This window comes from Pocillopora damicornis, chromosome 13, assembly GCF_964200805.1.
Source record: "Pocillopora damicornis chromosome 13, jaPocDami1.2, whole genome shotgun sequence".
NCBI lineage: Eukaryota > Metazoa > Cnidaria > Anthozoa > Scleractinia > Pocilloporidae > Pocillopora > Pocillopora damicornis.
In genome coordinates, this window is record NC_142682.1 from 7475346 (window position 1) to 7495747 (window position 20402).

General features: G+C 39.1%; 3 protein-coding genes across 5 annotated transcripts in view; 1 reads left to right on the plus strand and 2 right to left on the minus strand.

Moving 5' to 3' along the window:
• The first annotated feature begins 220 nt into the window (after positions 1-220).
• LOC113681395 (uncharacterized) lies at positions 221-11109 on the plus strand. Of its 2 annotated transcripts, none has more exons than XM_089192295.1 (6): positions 221-631; positions 4101-5079; positions 7397-7904; positions 8290-8483; positions 8769-9113; positions 9800-11109. In XM_089192295.1, exons 2-6 carry the CDS (start codon positions 4115-4117, stop codon positions 10233-10235), a joined length of 2448 nt encoding a protein of 815 aa, XP_089048421.1. In that variant the 5' UTR covers positions 221-631; positions 4101-4114; the 3' UTR covers positions 10236-11109. The 2 variants fall into 2 exon arrangements, with proteins under 2 accessions (XP_089048421.1, XP_027054285.2); XM_027198484.2 differs by lacking the exon at positions 221-631 and adding an exon at positions 739-894.
• Positions 11110-12536: 1427 nt separating this feature from the next.
• On the minus strand, positions 12537-16236 carry LOC149035275 (uncharacterized). 2 transcript variants are annotated; one of them, XR_016182537.1, is made up of 3 exons: positions 15808-16236; positions 13625-13824; positions 12537-13000 (listed from the first exon to the last, which is right to left on the minus strand). XR_016182537.1 is itself a non-coding variant. In XM_089192311.1 (3 exons), the coding sequence occupies exons 1-3, from the start codon at positions 15181-15183 to the stop codon at positions 12766-12768; spliced, it is 594 nt and encodes a 197-aa protein (XP_089048437.1). In that variant the 5' UTR covers positions 15184-15478; the 3' UTR covers positions 12537-12765. The 2 variants fall into 2 exon arrangements, 1 of the variants encoding a protein (XP_089048437.1); XM_089192311.1 differs by lacking the exon at positions 15808-16236 and adding an exon at positions 15025-15478.
• A 1677-nt stretch (positions 16237-17913) lies between these two features.
• Positions 17914-20402, minus strand: part of LOC149035276 (uncharacterized) — a 3565-nt gene continuing 1076 nt past the window's right edge. The window contains exons 3-5 of the mRNA XM_089192305.1: positions 19937-20043; positions 19660-19769; positions 17914-19403 (exon numbers count right to left, since the gene is read on the minus strand). Coding sequence (XP_089048431.1) covers positions 19101-19403; positions 19660-19769; positions 19937-20043 — 520 coding nt within the window. The 3' untranslated portion in view covers positions 17914-19100. The remainder of the gene's footprint in view (positions 19404-19659; positions 19770-19936; positions 20044-20402) is intronic.

The window sequence follows — 20402 nt, forward strand, 5'->3', positions numbered from 1 at the left end:
GAATGATAGCTTTGCTTTTACGATCACAATTTGTTTGTTTATGGGTCAATTAGCATGGGCAACCCATTAAAGCATTTGCTTATAGAAAGAAAACAACAATAGTTATATCACCTAGTGAACAACACAAAATGACAATATTATAAAGAACTCACGGTAATTTATATTTCTTTACAAGGTGTCGGGTAAATCAGTGAGATCAATATAGATCGATATGTAACAAAAAGAAGTGTTGCTTTTTAATATTCTTCTTCACATATCGTTTCCAAATTTCACATGATCGTGTAAATCCGACAGAAGGTGGAATATTTTCACAAAAATCACAAGACATTCAGCATGAAATTTCTTGGGCACGAGTACATCAGTTTTTCCTACCCTTAGTGTGATTTGTATAATGTTCAGTTGTGTTTCGAATCATTTATTGTCGATATTGATCAACTGCATTGAAGTCGTTCGTGGTCTCAGCGGATGAGCCTGCGGATCAGTGGACGCGAAAGCATGCACTTGAGTTCAAATTCTCCATTCGACATGAGTGACACAACTCGTACTATGAGGCACATCCAGACTAGCTTTGGCGGAGATCATCGCATTTAGTAACTCAGCAAGTCCCTCAGGCAACGACGATTTCGGGAAGGTATGCGGTAGAGCAATTAAATGCGAAAAGTAATTGCGCTCGCACCTAGAATGCAACGAAACCATAAACGTGCGTAAATGTTTTGTTACATGGCTCAGTGACGTAATGAGTAGACAAATAAATAGACTAAGGCTCTTAAGAAATGTTTTTAAATATTCATGTACGTGACTCGCCTGTGCAAACATCGGACAGTCAACAACGCTTAGTTTAGTCCACTCGCAGTTTTCATTCGTCTCACAAGGAGTAAATCTTTGGCTTTTGAGGTAGGATCAGTTTCCTATTATACGCTTTTAGTTTCATGAAGTGTAAGAAACAAGATATTCCTTAGTGCAAATATAGTAATGAAATTATGATGTATTGACAACGCCGAAAAACCTGGGCCGATTTTACAGTTGAAACTGGACATAACTGAAAGGTTTTGGGCTTATATTCTTTTTAATATCAAGCCCACTGATGATATCACGGCATTTCACCTCTAGCTTTGCGAAAGCTCTCGTGAATTGGTCGAAGTCCATGATCGCGTGGAGGTCACGTTTTTGTATGACCTCAACAATTTTGGGGAGAAGCAACGTCTTTAAGTTGTTGGATTACATTTTTTTCCTCTATGAGAGTGGTGTTAAGTCATCTTTTCATTAAAGGCTTCTCTTAGCTATTTCAGACGAGATTACATGCGGTTACACATACACGTTTGAGTTACTGCACTAAAACACAATTACTGCACTAAAACACAATTATAATAATTGTATTACTTAACCGTATGCATGATCGATGATGCGGAATGCATTGACTAAAAGCACGCCTTTTTAGTTTAAGCCCAAAAAAATATATTGGGAAACAACTGACTTAGGCTATCTTCTCTACAAAATTATCCTGTCCTCTACTTTGGCATCGAATAATGTTAATCAAGCAAATAGGAGCGAAATATGCGATCGTTAAGTTAGATAATATTTCATAAGTACTTCAAACCACTTCCGAAGGTAATGACAGGAAACCCTTTTGTTACGTAGATTCTAACCACACATTTCACCAAATAAATAATGGTAGCAACGAGGCAGGCATTTTTCTAGAGATATCAGAAACGTTTTCGAAGACGAGCGTTAGTCCGTCGTGGCGTTAATTAGGAGTAATCCGGGTGTTGTCTCTTCACGGTTTGTGCGCATTCATCTTCAAGACTTATCCCAAACTGTATCAAGCTTTCCGCATTCAATCCGTGTTGATCTTTTCCTTTTTCTGACCATTTTTACTAATCTGTGTTTTAAGAGGCGATCTCTGTAAGAGCGGTCCAGGGCATTTCGCATCGGAAAAAAGTTTTCCCTCAAACTTGGCCCAATAAACTATCTTTGGTAACAAGTATATAACACCACATTAGTTTCTGGAAATACGTTAAAATAAAATTTTTAGAGCTCTCAAAAGTCAAAGCTGCAAAAGGCCCTTTTTTGACCTCTTGCGATATCGAAGATTTTAAAAGTTGAATAGCCTGGTCCTCGTATCACACCGCATGCAGCAAAAAACATTTTGTATTCTTAAAGTGTGTGATATATAAGGTGTATAAAATGCATTTCAATTTTGATATTCGTTTATTCAGAGGCTCGTCATAATTTATTTAAAAACACTCGTTGGACAGCTCTCTGAAATTGGTTAAAAGTACTCTTTCTTTCTTGGTTGATATTGCTCAAGTCCAGACTAGACCATTAAAAACTCCGCTTGATTTCTGCTAATAAGATGTTTGGCTGCAGAAAAATATAAAAACATCTTGCACTTATTGATTTTCTTCGCAGAGGTGACTTCAAACTTTTAGCGGTATTGCTAGCGTGACAGCCGATTATGCAAATTAGTTCATTGAGCAAACTCCGACCGTTTTATATGAGTAGCTCGATAAATCTTAGATTTTAACCATTTTAAGTAGAAAATATAGTAGAAATATAGTAGACGGAGCTTTAAGACCACATCGATTAATACCTTAAACATTTTAAAAGGCCAAAATTTAACAAATTTTAATATCTCGTGATGAAAGACGTCAACAACAACGTATCGAATAACATAATTTGATTAGCGCTTGCAAGCTCTTTTTTTAAAAATTTGGCTTCTGTTATTTCATATTTGAGTTCTGACAGCTTACGCTATTCAAACCTGTATAAACATTTCAAAACCAAACTACAGGATTCTATTTAGTGTAACCAGCGATAACAGCACACACTGTAATACACCGTGACCACTGTCACGTAATTCAATTGTGTAATTATCCTGAATTGCTTCTCCCTTCGTAATAAAGCAGCGATGGCTCGGATTTCTAGCTGAAAGGGAAAAAATGATATTTGGTCGTCACACCTGTCTGCATAACAGTCTCTGTTCATAAGTTTGAAGAGTCCTTGTGAAAAAGGATATCGCATTCGCATAATTAACGAGTGGACGTTATAACTAGATTGCATAACAACTGCACTCCGACATCATTCCCTCCATTATTGCAAGAGGTGCTGCATTTGTATCTTGCATTTTGAATGCGAGCTCAAAATGTTTGCACATGTCTCTCAGCATCTTGACTTTGAGACTAGGCAACCTTGCTTCTCTTGCCAACGAGCACACATCATGTATATCAAACATGATTGGATGTCTCAATCCTATCTCATGCATTACTGTGTTCCTCGCCTCTCTCAAACACCCTTCGTCTACATCAGACGGGGATGCCTCTATCAAGTGGTCGTCTGCGTCGGTGGCATCGCCCGATTCTTGTTGTATTTTAGATCACTGTTTATGGCACAATCTCGAGAAGAAATCCTGAATCTGCATGTTGGATAACCACTCTGATCTATCGAACATTCTCTCTCCATCTATTGTGCAAGCAGTTCGCATATCCTTTGTTACTTTCTCTGGGTTTGGTTTCTGCCAGTGTCTCATCGGATTTAAATAAATTATGACGAGCCTCTGAATAAACGAATATCAAAATTGAAATGCATTTTATACACCTTATATATCACACACTTAAAGAATACAAAATATTTTTTGCTGCATGCGGTGTGATACGAGGACCGGGCTATTCAACTTTTGAAATTTTCGATATCGCAAGAGGTCAAAAAAGGGCCTTTTGCAGCTTTGACTTTTGAGAGCTCTAAAAATTTTATTTTAACGTATTTCCAGAAACTAATGTGGTGTTATATACTTGTTACCAAAGATAGTTTATTGGGCCAAGTTTGAGGGAAAACTTTTTTCCGATGCGAAATGCCCTGGACCGCTCTTACAGAGATCGCCTCTTAATTCCTCTATTTACTTTATATTCCCGCAAATTACTATGGTGAGTTTTTATTTTTAATCAATTATATAAAATGAAGGAATACCTTTGGGAAAAATCCTTTAGGAAAACCCTTTGGGAAAACCCTTTTCAAAACGAGACGTCGTTTTCGGACAGACCGATCCACAAACAAGCCACAGTGAATGTAACTCATGAATATGTCATCTTTTTTTAAAAATCCAGAGATTAAAGTCAAGATGGCAGAAACAGGAGTTGCCTTCTCTGGAGGTGGTATCCGTTCAGCGGCCCTATGCTCTGGTGTTCTGCGCAGGCTTTTACAGCGCAACGCCAAGATCGACTACCTAAGCTGCGTGTCGGGGGGAGGTTACACAGGCACGGCCTACCTGGACTGGAAATACAGACATGGAAAGAAAGACGATCCAAAATGGCACACAGAGTTCTTTGATCACATGAGAGAGAGGGCTGGATTAATGTGCAACTGGCAGAAAACACTGAGCGGAATGTTTGACACCATAGTGCTGCTTTTTTTAATGCTTTTTGTTTCAGTTATAATGCCCACAATCGTGTGGGGATCGTACGTTTGCCCCCTTGCTTACGTCATCGATTTCATATTTGGAGATCTGCTGCGAGCCGAGGACGAAGAAGAGGAAGATTGCGAAGATCGCAGAGCAAGCCCGAGGAGACAAGGGCCAATTGCAGGAGGAAATGCCACAGCTGGCGAACGAAGGCCTCGGTGTCCTATACAGCCTGGATCTAAGGCCTATACAAGGGTGGTTCTGTTTTCTGTTCTGGCAATCCTTTTCATTGCTCTCTATTTGGCCGCAAAAAGATCAAAAACTGCTTTGTCATCAAAGCTTTTCATCGTCTCTGCTATTAGCGGTCTACTATTTGCCTTCACGTTTATTCCGTTCTTTATTTATTACTTCTTTAACTTGACTCCTGCTTGGATGCAACTTATAATCTTTGTATTTTCTATTTTTGTGTGGTTTTTCTTCCCAGTTCTTAGAGGCAGATCGTCCCTAGTTCTAGTAATTTATCTCTATGCTTACTTCGTGTATTGGAAGGTTTTTGAAGCCACTGTATTTGGTGTGGAGTACTCTGATCATCGTTTCTATTCACTCCTCTTTACTTCTGGCATCGCTCTGTATTTTGTCCCAGCCTTAGGAGCTATTCAGCAGCGACTCGTTCATGTCTTCAACAGGTAGGCGTGAAATTAACTCGAGCCGAAACTTTTAGGACGTCGTTTACAGCTTTACAGAGAAAGGTTGTCGAAAAACAGCGTTTAAGTGCACGTGACAACCTTGAAAGGCAATGTGGGTATTTTTCAGGTCACGATTCCTTCAGCTTAAGCTTTCAGGGAAATCTGAGAAAACGTCACTGTAAGGACAAGGCATAGCGGGTTTTGATGAACTTATTTATTTATTTCACTTGGATACCCAGATTACCTTTCCAGATTGTCACGTGCACCTTTGTCCTTTATTTTCCCGATCTTTCTCGAAACAGCTGTAAATCAAAACGCGGCTTTGAAATCAACACACATCAGGACCTAGAAGCGGCATCATTGGGTTGCAAACAAAGTTACGACCTCCAAAGTATGAGCCAAGGGCCTCTTTAAACGAACCTTAGGTTGAATCACAGCAAACAGTGCTAATAATGGGCCACTTTCCTCGAACTCAGGTTGTCAGTTTTCACTAGCTAACACTTTGCGTGAAGACTAACCTTGGTCATCCTTTCCATCGATCAAAACACGAAAAACGTTGACTATAGAGGTTAAAAAAGCTTAAAGTAAGTTCAAAGGATGGTTAAAAGTTATGGTATAGAGACAGTTATACATTAGAAAAGGAAAATAAATATATGTTATTTGCCGGCTGGGAGGTCCGTATGGTGAAAAACTGTGACCGAGGTCTTGAAAATACTGCCCGAGGCCGTAGGCCGAGGGCAGCATTTTCAAGACCGAGGTCACAGTTTTTCACCATACGGACCGACCCTTAGCCGGTAAATAACATATTTATTGTTTTTTAAACTTGACGAAATTCTTTCCAAAAGAACCCGAATGATTTAGGGCAGTAAATACAGCAAGATCTTCCATAAACTGAACAATTTTTGAGTGAGTAAATGGTAGTTAAAATAGCGGTGATGCAAATTAAAGAGAGATGCCTCAGCGAAACATTTTCATTTCCGTAACGATAAAGATGATTTAAAAGGCTTCCAAACAAACTTTGAAACATTATTTTTACAAGTATCTGCCACAATCTGACACCTGTCAATTAGAGAGCGCGTAAGAAAAAAAAAGCGCAAGAAGATTTGAAAAACAACGGAACTAGTTTGGCAAGGACTGTCACGACAATGTTTTCTTCAAAAACAATCAATGATATAACGGAAAGTATTATTCACTCTCATTGACGATTCATTCATGTACGAAGATTTACCTCTGTTCATTAAGTAAACGGCGAGGAAAGTAATTGTGAGTAAATTCAAATTTTTTATTTTGAAGTTGTGAGAGTTTGCTCGTTTGTTTGCTGCAACGGCGTGTGTAAATCTGGTCTTTCCTCCACAAAAACTGAATTCGAACGGCACACTCCAACGAGTCACAAGGGGATTTAATGCGGCCTTTTCTCAATAAATTCCCTCAGTTTCTGTTGTGCAATTTATGGTCCAAATGTCCAAATTGAACGGACTTTGAAAGACTCACCAAGAGCGTATATTTATTGTCGAACTGAAATTAAAACTTCGCTCGCTCTTTTACTACGAACAAATTGTTTGAGAAAATTCAGACATTAAATGAATGAAAGTTCCATTGTTCAGTTTATCTGTAACCAAATACCTCACGTTTTAACTTTCTAAGTACTTTTTGTGAATGATTAAAATCAATTGCAGACGGTTTTTAGGCCGCTTGTCAACCGACGTAATGACACCATAGCCTATACAAATTCATTCTGAAACCAATACTTTTTTGTCAACCAAATTGATTTAAGAGAGAGAAAGAGAGGATTCATAAGTCGGCTTGAGGTAGTGACCGATGTGTTTGCTTAAAAATACTGCCCAGCGGGCAAAACGAGGTATATTTATGAAAAATGGCAACGAAAGTTGAGATGTACACGGCGACTCACGAAAGCGTTACCGTGGCCCGTGGGCAGAGATAGGAAAATACTGACCGGGTAAAGAACCAATCAGATTGCAGGATTCGTTACCGTGCCCTCTAAAAAAACAATAAATGTAGTTATTTGAGAAAAAGTGCATAACCAGGATACTTTTTGGGCTCCCTTTTGCAAGAAAAACTTTAGAAAACTCAAATGTTCTTAGCAGGTCAACCAAGTCTCGCCAAAGGTTTCCCCGGCAAGGAGGTAAGGGAGGGGGGGTGGGGTAGCGCGATAAGGCGATCTGGCTAGTCATTAGGATCTCACTGAAAAAGATTCTTACGATACTGGTAAAATTGAACCACAAATCATCTACAATTGAATGGTTCTCATAGGTGAGATCAGCTGCTCACATCTAATCAATTGAATTTTGCCTCTTAGGTGGAGGCTGCAGAAAGCTTTCTACACAAACGCCAGTGTGGGTTTATCAGGATGCGGCGGAATTAGTATGGATGACCTTGTTTTAAGAACCTTTTTCACCAGGCCGAGTAAGCACGAGCAACTTGCTGATAATGAGCAAGGACCTTTGACCCTTGGTGACCTGGAAGGAATCAAACCGCAGTACTTGTCGAACATTGTTGTTAATGAATGGCTTATCGGTGAGAGAGAGGAAGAGTTGAAATACGAACTTCTAGTGATGTCGCCAACAGAGATAGAACGCTTGGATAGACGACCAGGACAAGATCAGTTCGAAGGAAAACTTGAACCTCAAGACATTAAGCTGTCGACCGCCATGGCAACATCCGCTGCTGCAGTTGCTCGACACATGGGCGCCTATCAAAAGTCAACTGAGAGCATTAAGCAATTGCAAATCGTGTTGGGTCTTGGTATGGGTGCATCCATGATTTCGGACTGGGAAGGTGCAACGAAAGAAAACTGTTGTTGGAGGGTAAGCATTTGTGGTTGGTAAATAAATTCAGCAGTTAAATACCCCAAAATATAAAAACCCGCATAGCCTTCAATACAGCTATTCCAATATATAAGATCTTGTCTGGCCTTGATTTCCACAAATTTGGTTCTTCTAGGCGTGTTTCTGCGCGCTTGATGGATTCTGATAGAAACTCTAATGAGGAGAAGCCCCGGATTTTACGAGTTTGTTTTGTATAATTCTAGGATGTGAGCATCCTTTTTTCGGATCGTAAGCACTCTGACGAAGGTGATACTATTTTACAAAGTGGTGCTCTCCTCTTGGAAATAAATTCCAATGGCCCCTTCGATGTAGTGATCATAATTTGCTTCATTTAAGAGACAATTTTTTCTTGTTTCATTTGCAGATGCTACCCTTTCTTGTCGAGGTTCTGCTAGGTCTCCCCCTGGTAACCTTTCCACTTGTATACTTTGCCGGGGGTAGCGAGACGTGGGTCGCCATTGGCGTTTTGATTTTCTTCATCGTGCTTCTAGTGCTCGTATTTTTTGCTGTGATGAAGACTGGAAGTCAAAACCCAAACAAACTCGAACTGGTAGCAAGGTAAGAGTAAAATTTCCAATCATTTATGGTCGAATGAGTTACCAAGGTATATATACGATGCTTGTCATATAGGAACCTTACAATGGCTTAGCTTATCTTTGAGTTCTCTTTAACTCAGTGGTAGAAAGTCAGGGCACGAGTCTTCCACGAATTATCGAACCTCAACACTTTGGAAAGGGTGAGGTTCGATTCTCTGTAAGGATTCACATTTTTACTTTGTTCCTCGCAAGTGACAAAACAAATTATAATACTTGTACCAAAGCGTTGTTTCTCTTTCTTCGGCAGATGGTTCATCACCAATATCGCGTTCGTCCGCTTTATTCGTGACTTGTTGGTTGTTGCCAACGAAGGCCCCATGCCCCCTCCTATCTTACGCTTAAGTGATGGCGGCCACATCGAAAATCTTGCTATTCTTCCTCTCCTAAAGAAACGCTTACCCAAGATTGTTGTTGTGGATGGTGGCCACAAGACTAATGACATAGAATGGGGAGAAAGCTTACTAGACGCCTTGGAGTTGGCTCGTAAGAAGCTGCACTGTTCCTTTAATGGCATGGATGGCCGTGACATTATTGAAGATTTAAAGGAGAATTTTATTTATACACCAAAGGGTCACCAGCCAAGGAGCTACAGGTGAAGAAAAACAAAAAAAAAGGCACTCGTCAGCACAGCTTATCTTTCTTTTGGAGACAAATTAAATCTATTTGAGCCAACAATGATGATGAATTACCGCCGCTGTTCGATAGTAAGCGCTTTCTAATTCATGATGGAAAACGGTGGCTCCGTTTTTTGCTCAAAAGTTTGAAAGTTACAAAAAAATAATTCCATTCTAGCTGCATTGTTTTTGTGGGCTGATATTTCTGGGTTCTTAGTTATGCGTCAAAGACTTCAGTGTGAAGGGGAGTAAGTTTCTGAAGAAACTGTGATGCTGCGTTGGTGGATGAGTATAACAGGGTAATAAAGTATTATAAACTGAGTTGATGACTTCAATTGGCCACCGTAAAGAGTTTCAAATGCTGATGTTTCGAGCGTTAGCTCTTCGTAATGCGCTCTGACAAAGGGCTAACGCTCGAAAAGTTCGCTTAGAAACTCTTTCCGGTGACCAATTTACGTTATCAACTCAGTTGATAATACTAAGTTACAGTGTTAAAGCCCTGCGAATTCCGAGAGTCAGTTAATTCTTGAAAAGTCAAAATGAATTACCAAAGGTTCACCGCAATGTAATGTAGCAAATGTCACAACAAAGAAACAAACATTATCGACATTACTTAAGATCTTAACTTAACATAATCAAAAATATTTTATTTTGATATCGACAGGTTTAAAGTTACTTACTATGAAAAAGAAGACGAATACTCAAAGGGAACCAAAGTTGGCGAGGGTGAAATTCTCCTCATTTCCCCAAGACATCCTGTTAAAGGTGTTCGGAAAGAAGAACCAGTGCCATGGAAGGACGCTCTACGTGACATAGACGTAGATCTCGAAGCGGCTAAATGGGGAGAGAGTCCTCAGCAAGATGCCGATGAAGTCGACGATTTAACCTTTTGTTGCTGTGAGAGCTGTCATAGTTTCAAGTGCCAAAAGTTGTCGAATTACCTATGCGGTGTCTTCCCACAACACATCACGGCCAATCAGTTTTTCACTCCCCGCATGTTCGCTGCGTACCATCGAGAAGGATACAACGGATGCGTAGAGGCTGAAGCCGCTGAATTCCTGGCTGCTGACATCCAGATCGAGGTGACAGATACGGCTTAACTTCAAATAAGAATCCGATAAAGCCGGCAGTCACTTAAAGAGTAGTTAATAGTTAAGATTCGTGCCTTGTAAGGGAGGATATCTCGTTTGACTATGTCTTATAGAACGTTTGAATTTTGAACGTTGACGATGTTCCTGTCTAAATTGAAGGCTACCCTTTTTAATGGGGGCAAGGATGCAAATGTGATCCGGTTCTTATTACAAAGTATGAAGGTTTGTCGTAGTAACTGTTAAAGAGCGAGATATCATCTCTTAACAGGACTGAAGATATTTAGAAAACTATGGGAAGACAAGTTAAACCATAAAACTATGTTCTCTTGATTAAACTAATAGAGCCGCTGATCATTACGAAGTTTGGTCGTTGTTTTTATTAGCAAAAGCGCGTTGTACGCGCAACAACCCAATCGGAGTTATCAAGATCTAATTAATTGCCTTACTTAAATTTCACTTCCATAGCGAGGCCTTGTAGTTCAGTTTTTCTCTCCTCAATAAGATAATACCGAGGGGATGGACTGTTAGCGTTGTACATATGATCGCAAGGTAAAACATCCGCCTCACTTAGCATTGACATAAAACTCTATTACACGTGGAGGCAATTTTGAAAAGTCCTCAGTGTCAGTTCCTAAAGGTAATATCTATCGATCCTTGGTGTTCAGTTTACCTCGCGATGGTCTATTCCGTTTTAGAGAAACTTTCAAGTTGCTAAGTTCCGATCTGTGTTAATTATTCAAGCTGCTTCATACAAACTGGTATTTTCAGGGTTATATTTTATTTAGCTAAAATTGTATCATGACACCAGTATCGCTAAACTAAGAATCGCATGAAAATACCGATGGAGTGAAAATTATTTCAAAATAAAGGTGTGGTTGAGCTATGGTTGTGTGGGATCTTATTTGGATTAAATTGACGGAGTAAAGTTTTGGAATGGAAATGAGAGCAAGGGGTAAAAGCCTTTGTATAAAGAGCGGCATTTTAGGGTGGGCGTCTGTAAGGAAAGTGAAGTGATACTATCTCTGAAAAAAGAAATTTGAAATTAAATATAGAGGAAAAGCATTTATCCTTCCATGAACTGAAAGACCGTTTCAATGTTGATGCAAATTTTCTCAATATACATGGACAACAATCGGATCAAGGTCAGTTTCAGGGCCGAAGGCGCTATGTAACAGAGCCATTTAATTTTATGATAAAACGGCCTATTTAAAACAGTGCCAGTAAACAACCTTTATGTAATTAAGGTCAAATGAATGGCGTTATGTAATAAATTTTTTGAAAATGTGCGACTTAAAAGTTGTCCTAAAACGCCATCGTTAAATGTTCGTAAAACGCGACTGTTAAGTGTTCGTAAAATACGCCCGTAAAATGTTCGTAACATGCGACTGTTCAATGTTCGTAAAATACGCCCGTTAAATGTTCGTAAAATGCGACCGATAAATGTTCGTAAAAAAACGCCCGTTAAATGTTCGTAAAATGCGATCGTTTAATATTCGTAAAACGCGGCTGTTAAATGTTCGGAAAATACGCCCGTTAAATATTCTTAAAATGCCACGGTTTAATGTTCGTAAAACGCGACTGTCAAACGTTCGTAAAATGTGAATGGTAAATGAGTCTGTTAAATATTCATAAAAAGTGATCTTTAAATGTACGTAAATAGCGATTAAAATGCAACTGTTGATTGTCCATAAAAAGCGACCGTTAAATGTTCGTAAAATGCGACTGTTAAATGTTCTTAAATTCCAACTGTTACGTGTTCGTAAAATTTGCTAGTTGAGTGTTCGTAAAATACGCCAGTTAATGCGATTTTCAAGAGATCATAAATTGTGACTGTAAAGTTTTATTAAAATTTGCCAGTTAAGTGTTCTTAATAAAAGTGCACCAGTCATGTTTTCCTAAAATGCGGCCGTGAAGTGTTTTAAAAAATGGGAGCATTAAGCGTTCGCAAAATGCGACAGTTTAGTGCTCTGGAGTGCACGACCGTAGATTGTTCGTAACATGCATAATCTGAGAAGCATCGAGTAGAATGAACGACCGTAGATTGTTCGTAACATGCATGATCTGAGAAGCATCTAGTAGAATGCACGACTACAAAAAGTCCCTCAGATGCACGAATTTGAATTACTCTTAAAATGCCGAATGTAAAGGGTTCTGGATGTAAGTTGCGGGGACAGAACAACTGAAAGATTGTCCGGTTGGATTTAAGATTGCAACAGTTCATGGGTGGCGGTTAAACACAAAAAGTTCTTTGGTCAAAGTGAGAGGGAGCCAAATAACCCTAACCTCTGCTAGGCTCTCAATTAATGGAAATGAGCAGAAGAACGAAAATGGCGGGTTAATGCAGCCGTTTCCCTTAAACAAACACAACAGTCGTTCATTGCTTGCCCGCCAGTGAGTTAGAGCCTGAAAAAGGCTAAAATAATTCTAACTGATTAATTACTCAAAGGCAAAAATAACATGTTCATCAAAATTTATTGATTAGTTACTGGTAAAAAACATAAATGGGCAAAAGATTAGCCCCCGTGACTAAACAGCAACATTATTGATTTCTTTTATTTACAAGCATGATAAAGGAAACTGCAAAACGTAACGCGTAACGCCTATTTCTGCCACAGACATGTGGGTTCACGACTTCCATTTTAATCATGATGGCCTCCACCGATTTTCTTCCGGTCAAAGAAACATCGAAGTGCTTGCCTTCTTTGAGATAAATCCTCCAGGGAGCGATCTCATTAGGGGCCTCGATTGTCTGTTCATCAGTAAAGACAGCTAAGCTGTTGAAGAAAGCAAGCAATCTTTATTTTAATTCATTAATTTTTGGGACGTTTAACAACTGTGCCGTTATGCGTCATGAGGTATCCGGTGACCTAGGATTTTTTTTACAGTATTGCGATTATCTGGTTTCCAAGATACAACATAACCAAGTTTCTTCTAAAAGGTTTTATGAGCCATGAGATCAGCTTTTTTTATGATCTCTTTTAGTTTGGGTTTTTATCTTTTTGTCTTTTTGTCTTTTTTTCGGTTTTTCTTATTTCAAAGCTTAGTTTTTAAGCGATTGATATCCCGGTTCACTGAAACATTCGAAACCTTAGTTGTTAGAGATTTTATCACACGGTTTTCAAGACATTCCATGACTTAGGCGCTTTAACCTGATTTTCAAGTTTCATTCTACCTTGTGTTGAGCCAAAAACTTATTTTTCAGCGATCTGAAAAGTCAGGAATACATTTCATTATAGTGCCCACGCGAGGATGGTTAAACGGTTTACTCAGGATATTATTCCGTTTCATTTGGCACTCTGTGAATTTTGGAAGGAAAAACTTAGACATGTTTTTCACTTTCGATCTTCATCCAAATCCACATATTTCCCCTATCGTAAAATTTTAATTCAAAACGTTACCTTGCCAGCAATGAAATGGGATCCACCTCTTGGATGTAGTGGACCTGAAGGTTCTTCTGGTGTGTGTCCGATAGCAATTTCCACTTCCTGCTAACTTTTGTGAAAATTGGTGACCCCAATGAGCCGTGAATGTCCGGCGGAATCCTCGGAGTGAAGACTGATTTTTCTTCCCCTCTAACAGGTACGACGAGGAGACGATTCTGCGAAGGAAATAAATTCAATACGGTTACATCCAGAAAACAAATCAACGCCTCGTAAAATAAATAAAACTCCATTGTTGCTCCCAGGTTTGACGGTTTGGGTTAGAATTTTAAAAAAAACTAGACCCTGTGAGCAGGGTAACTGGGATACCTGGATGGTACTGGATCCTTGGAATCAAGTGTAGTGATACTACGGGTGTCGGACTAGTATACTGAAATAGTGCGCTCAAGTCTGGCCAAGGGCATACACCTATTTCAAAACATAGGCATGCTATGTGTGCAAGAGTTCCATTTTTGTAGGGTGGGTGGATTACTTGAAACATTGTGAGTGATGTCTACATTCTTGCAAAAGGAGAGAAGAATATCAATGTGGGAAAGAACGAAAATGTCGAATTACCTCACTCACAGGTATTTTGTGGTAGATTATGTGTGTTTTGCGAATAAATGTAACCAAAAATAAACTGTATTGGTGCCACGGATACCTGTTAGTACAAAATGCAGACAGCAGACTGCAGACCGGATACAAAATATAGACTGCAGACTGCAGAGTGGGTACAAAATGCAGACTAAGAATCTGAAGAGTTTTTACGTCTGGTACCGAGCGTCACGCAATCGCTTTTCTGCAATCCGCCTTCACGATTATTTGTACTATTGTGGAATATTCCTGGCCCATTTCTTGATGAAAATCGATCGCAATATTATTTCAAGCCTTCAATATAGTCTTCTTACTTTGCGCGCGAGTTGGTTGGTGTAATGTCTGTACAGATTTTATCAACGTAATAAAAGTAGATGATGTGAACAACAGTGATGGTAAAGCAAGCTTAAAACGGCAGAAATCGCCAGAAAATACAAGGGATACCCAGGGTATGAGTAAGTTTTTTTATTGATTTTACGAGAAAAATGTTCATATTTCGAAATATGTATCGTTGTAAATCGACCATACTTCGTTCCCTGTACTATTCCTTATAACGTACAGTTCCTCTCGTAACTTAACACCGAGTCACACAACGCGTGACGCGTTCTTGAATTAATCGTTGGCTTTTTCTCGAGACGTGAGCTTGGGCCGCTTGTGACAAGACAATTGCGTAAACAATATTTAACATAACAACATTATACACAAAAAACCACAGGGTTTTGGATCACGTATTTATTAAAAAAGAATATCCATACAGCTACAATAAAAACAAACATAAGTTTCACCTTTCTGATCGTGAAATTAATACCATTCGTACTGTTATCGTAGCTACGTTCCTTGCCATCAAGTGAATCCAACATGTCTTCTTTCTTCACAAGCAGTTTGCATCCCATATAGTTATGTTCTTCAGTCTCACGGTAGTAGCGTTGTTCAATAGATTGCATAGAGTATATGCAGTTTGGTTTCAGATTTCAGATTTTGCTTTTTACAACAAGTGAACGTTTTTCAACTAAGACATTGGCATACAAGGCATTCAAGGCTCTCATGGCTTTCAAGCGTTCGCGACTCAGTCCGTTCCAAAATTACCGCTTAATAACATCTTTCCGTGTGGATTAGCCGCGACTAATACGACGTATTAATTACAGTCTGTAAGTATTTTGCGCGTTTGCGCTATAATGCTAGAGGAGATCGCAATCCAAATAGGTGGAAATACAAAACAACTGACCAAAGAGTTTTATAAGCAAAATCTCGTGTTCGTCATGTGCCCTGTCTGTGCATGACAACGTCAATCATCCTAAAGATAACACGCGTGATCAGCATGTGGACACCTCATTGGATCACAGTTAGTTGTCATGGTTTTAAGGGATAACACGCGTGATCAGTATGTTAACACCTCATTGGATTACAGTTAGTTGTCATGGTGTTGAGGGCCCAATGACCTCTGGGTACTATTGCGCAATTTTTCCAATTTGTGGCGGAGGAAAAAAAAAAAAAAAGACGACAAAAAAACAGGGGCATTTTATGACTGGGCTACCACAGGTATCCCAGTAAAAAGCATCTTAACTTACTATGACTGCTTCCCCACAAAGTCTTTGACCTTTCCTGCTCCATTAAGCCAAGATGGCGAGAAGTGGAGCAGCTGTCATGCACTGCGATTTCTTCCCGACGAAGATGTGTGAGACAGCCAGCTACCTAGCATACATCCATTACTTTTCCACATGTAAGCATGTGGGCGGGAATCAAATATCTACGTTTGAAAGAAGAGAATTTCAGTTAGAGTCAGCCAACCCCCTACTAACTAATTTTGACTGTAGAGAGTTTCGTTAAAAGCTAAAGAAAGAAACGTGTAATCAAAAAAAGCTATTGTAACTAGACCGGCAACGGACATCTGGCAGATATTCTATAACTGAGAGTTGCTTTCAACCAAAATTCGATGAGAAACGCAGTTAGGGCCTCAGACACGTATGTATTTATTCATGAAAGCATCACGCGTCGTGCTAAGCGGTGTTAGGTTACGCGAGGAACCGTTGACTTAATACGTTATCAGGAATAGTTTGAAAAATGGTCGATTTACAACGCTAAATATTCCGAAATGTGAACATTTTACACTCCTTGTGTATCCGTTGCGGTTTCTGGTGTTTTCTATCATGAGACGGCTGGGAAATATGCAAAGTTTTAGAACATACGTGCTTCGCCTTAGAGCTCTTTGCCATGAAAGCGACCCCGGCTAGGCGGGTTACCCCACCTTGAGACGTTTACATGGCAAATTGTCACCCCGGCTGACGGGATTGCCCTACCTGGCAGACCGAGTAGCCCGCCTAGGCGGGTCACCCCACCTATCATGTAAACGTGATCAAGATAAAATAGGAAACTATATGGACAGGCGGGTTACCTCACCTACCTGGGGTCCCCCACCTCCTCCGGAGTCCCTTTCATGGCAGAAAGCTCTAAAGCGAAACACGTGTGTATTAAAACTTTGTAAATTCCTAGCCGTCTCAAGGCAGAAATCACCAGAAACTGCAACGTTCACATTTCGGAATAATTAGCGTTGTAAATCGACCATATTTCAGAACTATTCCTGATAACGTATTTAGTCAACAGTTCCTCGCGTAACCTAACACCGCGTAACACAACGCGTCTTCCTTTATGAATAAATACATATGTGTCTGAGAATTAATCTTTCGTCTTTCTCGAGACGTGAGCTTGGGACGCCTATGCTCAGATTCTCTAATTGCAAGCGCAACAACAACCTTAAGAAAACTCATCCCAGCACCCCGGGGTTGTAAGATTGTATGTAAACGCGTTTTATTTTTCGACCACGGCTAGGCGGGTTACCTCACACGGCAAAAAAACAAGCGTTCACCGTACGGAAAACGAAGGTTGAATTTACGGAAAACGTGGCAATTTACTATCGTTTACCCGTGTTTTGCCTACGGAAAATCCGACGTTTTCTGCGCGTTTTCTCATCGGTGAATCCCAGTATTCGTTCCATTATTCGGTAGTTTTCCTTTGCGGTAAATGCAGGTAAACAATTCATTTTCCGGCATTAACCGCTCGGTTAACACATGGCAAACAGCGTGTTTTCCTTTCGTTCATTGGCATTTTCCGAGTGAACAACAACGTATTCACCGGAGTTAACAGCTGAAAACACGCATTTTCCGGGAAGGTTAATGTGTGTAAATACGGGAAAACATAATATTTTCCAGAGTTTGCAGTTCGTATAACGCATAGAAAATGCCATGTTTTCTTTTGTTCGCAACCATTTTACGCCCGGTGAACGAAATGTTCACAAGAATTATCCAGTCGAAAGCATGCATTTTCCAACGTTTTTCCGCAATAGTGAATTCGAGAAATTTCGTGAAAACGCATTTTCAGGCGTTTTACCTTTTATTGTTGTTCGGTTAATCTATGGAAAACAACATGTATTCTGCCATTTACAGCCATTTTGCGCATTCCAACGTTATGTTCACTGGTATTAACCAGTCGAAAGCATGCATTTTCCGGTATTTTCTGTAATGGTGAATTCGTGCAAGGGATGCATTTTCCCGCGTTTACTGCCGCACGGTCAATTACTGTTCGTTGTATTTCACTTCCTGGACTCAGCTCTACTGCAGGTTCTCAAAGCATTTTGTCCTATTTCCCTCTCCCAGACAGGATTAGCACTCCTTTAATAATTCTTATCAAGTTTATTAATGCACAATGATGTTAGCGGTACAATTTTTTCAGAGTCCAAAACGGAGCCTGATAACAATCATGTTTGTCATCCTTATTTCACTTTACACATTTTTTCTCTCTAAATCCAAAAGAGGCAAAACTTAACCCGTACAGTATAACTGATATTATAAAATTGGAAGGATGACTGTCTGAAAAATTATGTGCGGGTCTATATATACAAACTATAAACATTTTGCAAAAATGAGTGTCAAGGTTTGAAGAAAATATAATTATGTGAACTTCATGTGCTGAGGGAATCAAGGCAACATTCTGAGAATACCACCTTACATTTAATTTTATACCTTAGATCTATTTTAAAAACTTCTAATGTTTGAAATTGCAACTGAAGAATAAATTTAATTGACAGAATTTTCTTAAACCTTAACTGTGAAGGCTGCATGTATCTTTGACTCTGATATATTAATTATAACAGTTTGAGCCAAATTTGAAAATCATTGAAACTTCTAAAATATTTACTTAAAGAGAAAATATTTACTTGGACTGAGAAAATCTTGGAGTACTCCATCTGATGGAGAACAAGAGAACTCTAAAAGGAAGAATGAAAATTGCAGCCACCTCTAAAATAGCAGATATGTCAAGGATTTTGGGCTCTTTAAAATGAGCATGATAAATTTTTCTCACTAATAAAAATTCACTTAAATGCACAATTCTGTGATAATGTAGTGTGATAATGTTAAAAAATCTATTCATATAATGTGAATTGTTTGCCAAAAAACACCTGCATTCAATCCTGGACATAAGTGCCAAATGGTGGTCAGGGAAGGCAAAATATTCTAGAAACTGATTTCACTATCCACTGACAATAACTTAAATGTAGGCTGCTCAATTACTTAAATTGCTCAAAATATTACATGTTATACATGTATATGTTTACAGTCTTCAAACTCTCTTGTAATCAACCATGATTGTGCAGAAGTCTCACTTAACATTTGCCAACTAAGGTGGTTTCTTGTGAGAAAATTGAAATCAGCAAATTGTCAAATTAAAAACTAAATTCAGACAGAATAAAAGAATGGAGATGGTAGACCTACATCATCTGTATAATTGGGTAGAAATGTAGCAACTTCATAAGAGATGGTCCTAGGGAAGAGAGTTGAGTGACTGTATACTAAAATTAAAATTAAATTTAGGTGGTGGCCCAGAGCAATTTTTCTGGGATCTCTCTACTATTTCTATGACTTGGCCTACCAACCCTTCTGTTCACTGACTGCCTCTTTTGCTGATTTGTCATGGAAGACTTATACCTCTGGTCTAGTATATGGAAGAAGTTGGTAACTTCTTCTGTCCTCCAGGTAAGGGGCCTTGTTACCATTGATGTGGGATCTTCTTCATCAGACTCGTCTGAAGAGACAAGACTAGGATGCAGGGCCTCGAAAATTGGTTGTCTCTTCTCTTCTTCACTTGCCACTTTGAGTCTCTTATCCAGTTTCTAAAAGGGAAAATGTGAAATAAGTTTTTATAATACCGAATGGTGAGCAATTCCTACAATAAAACATTTATAAAGCCCTTGTGTCACTGGTCAGAGTTGTTCTTGGCATAAAATGTTTTGTATCAGCAGATCTACAGTGTAATTTGAACCTTACCCTGTTTTTAGATCAAACTTGAATTCAAACCTTTTGAAATTTACTCAAACATACAAGCTGATAAGATAATAGAGTGTTAAAAAGCCAAACAAACTTTTTTACCCTTTTAATTCTTTGTCGCTTCTTTTGCTCCCTCTGATAATGCTCGTAAGTACCATTTTCTTCCTGTCGTCTACGTTTCTTTGATGATGCAAAGTTTTGAGAAATAGCATCTGAAAGGAAAGGTAAGTACGCCACAATCAGTTATATGAAAAAGATTGTCAGTTTTCAGGGTTGTAGTGAGCAAGGGGCAAGATGGGGCACTGGTCTCAAAAAAATTCAACCCAAAGTTAAAGACAAATTGTGTTTATTTGGCAAAACAATCCCCATTCAATCATACCTAGAATTCTTCTTTCTGTACAAAGAGAATCATTTTGAATCTGCTCTACTTCTTTGACCTCTTTCAAGATGGTGGCTACTACAGCTAGGTTTGGTGGTTCATTCTCTCTGTAAGAAATTGAAATAATCCCATCCATTAATAATCTGAAAATCTAACTGCGAAAGATAACTTTTGAGTTAAAACAGGATAAAACAGAGTTCTTGTGCTCAAGTATAAAGTGCAGATTAAAAAATTTTTTGTTCTAAATGTTTGGGCTTAGCCATTCAACAGTGGAAGTCTGATCAGCAGGTGATGTTTTGTTGAGAAAGTTACTTTCTGTCTCTCATGGCCCAGAGATCTTTCTCAACAACATATCATCTTTTGACTTCCACTGATGAAGAGCTCAGCCCCAAATGTCTACAACAAGCTACACAATCAGCCAGCTAGCTCACCATCAAATAATTTTTTTTGAGCATCCAAAGGAAGA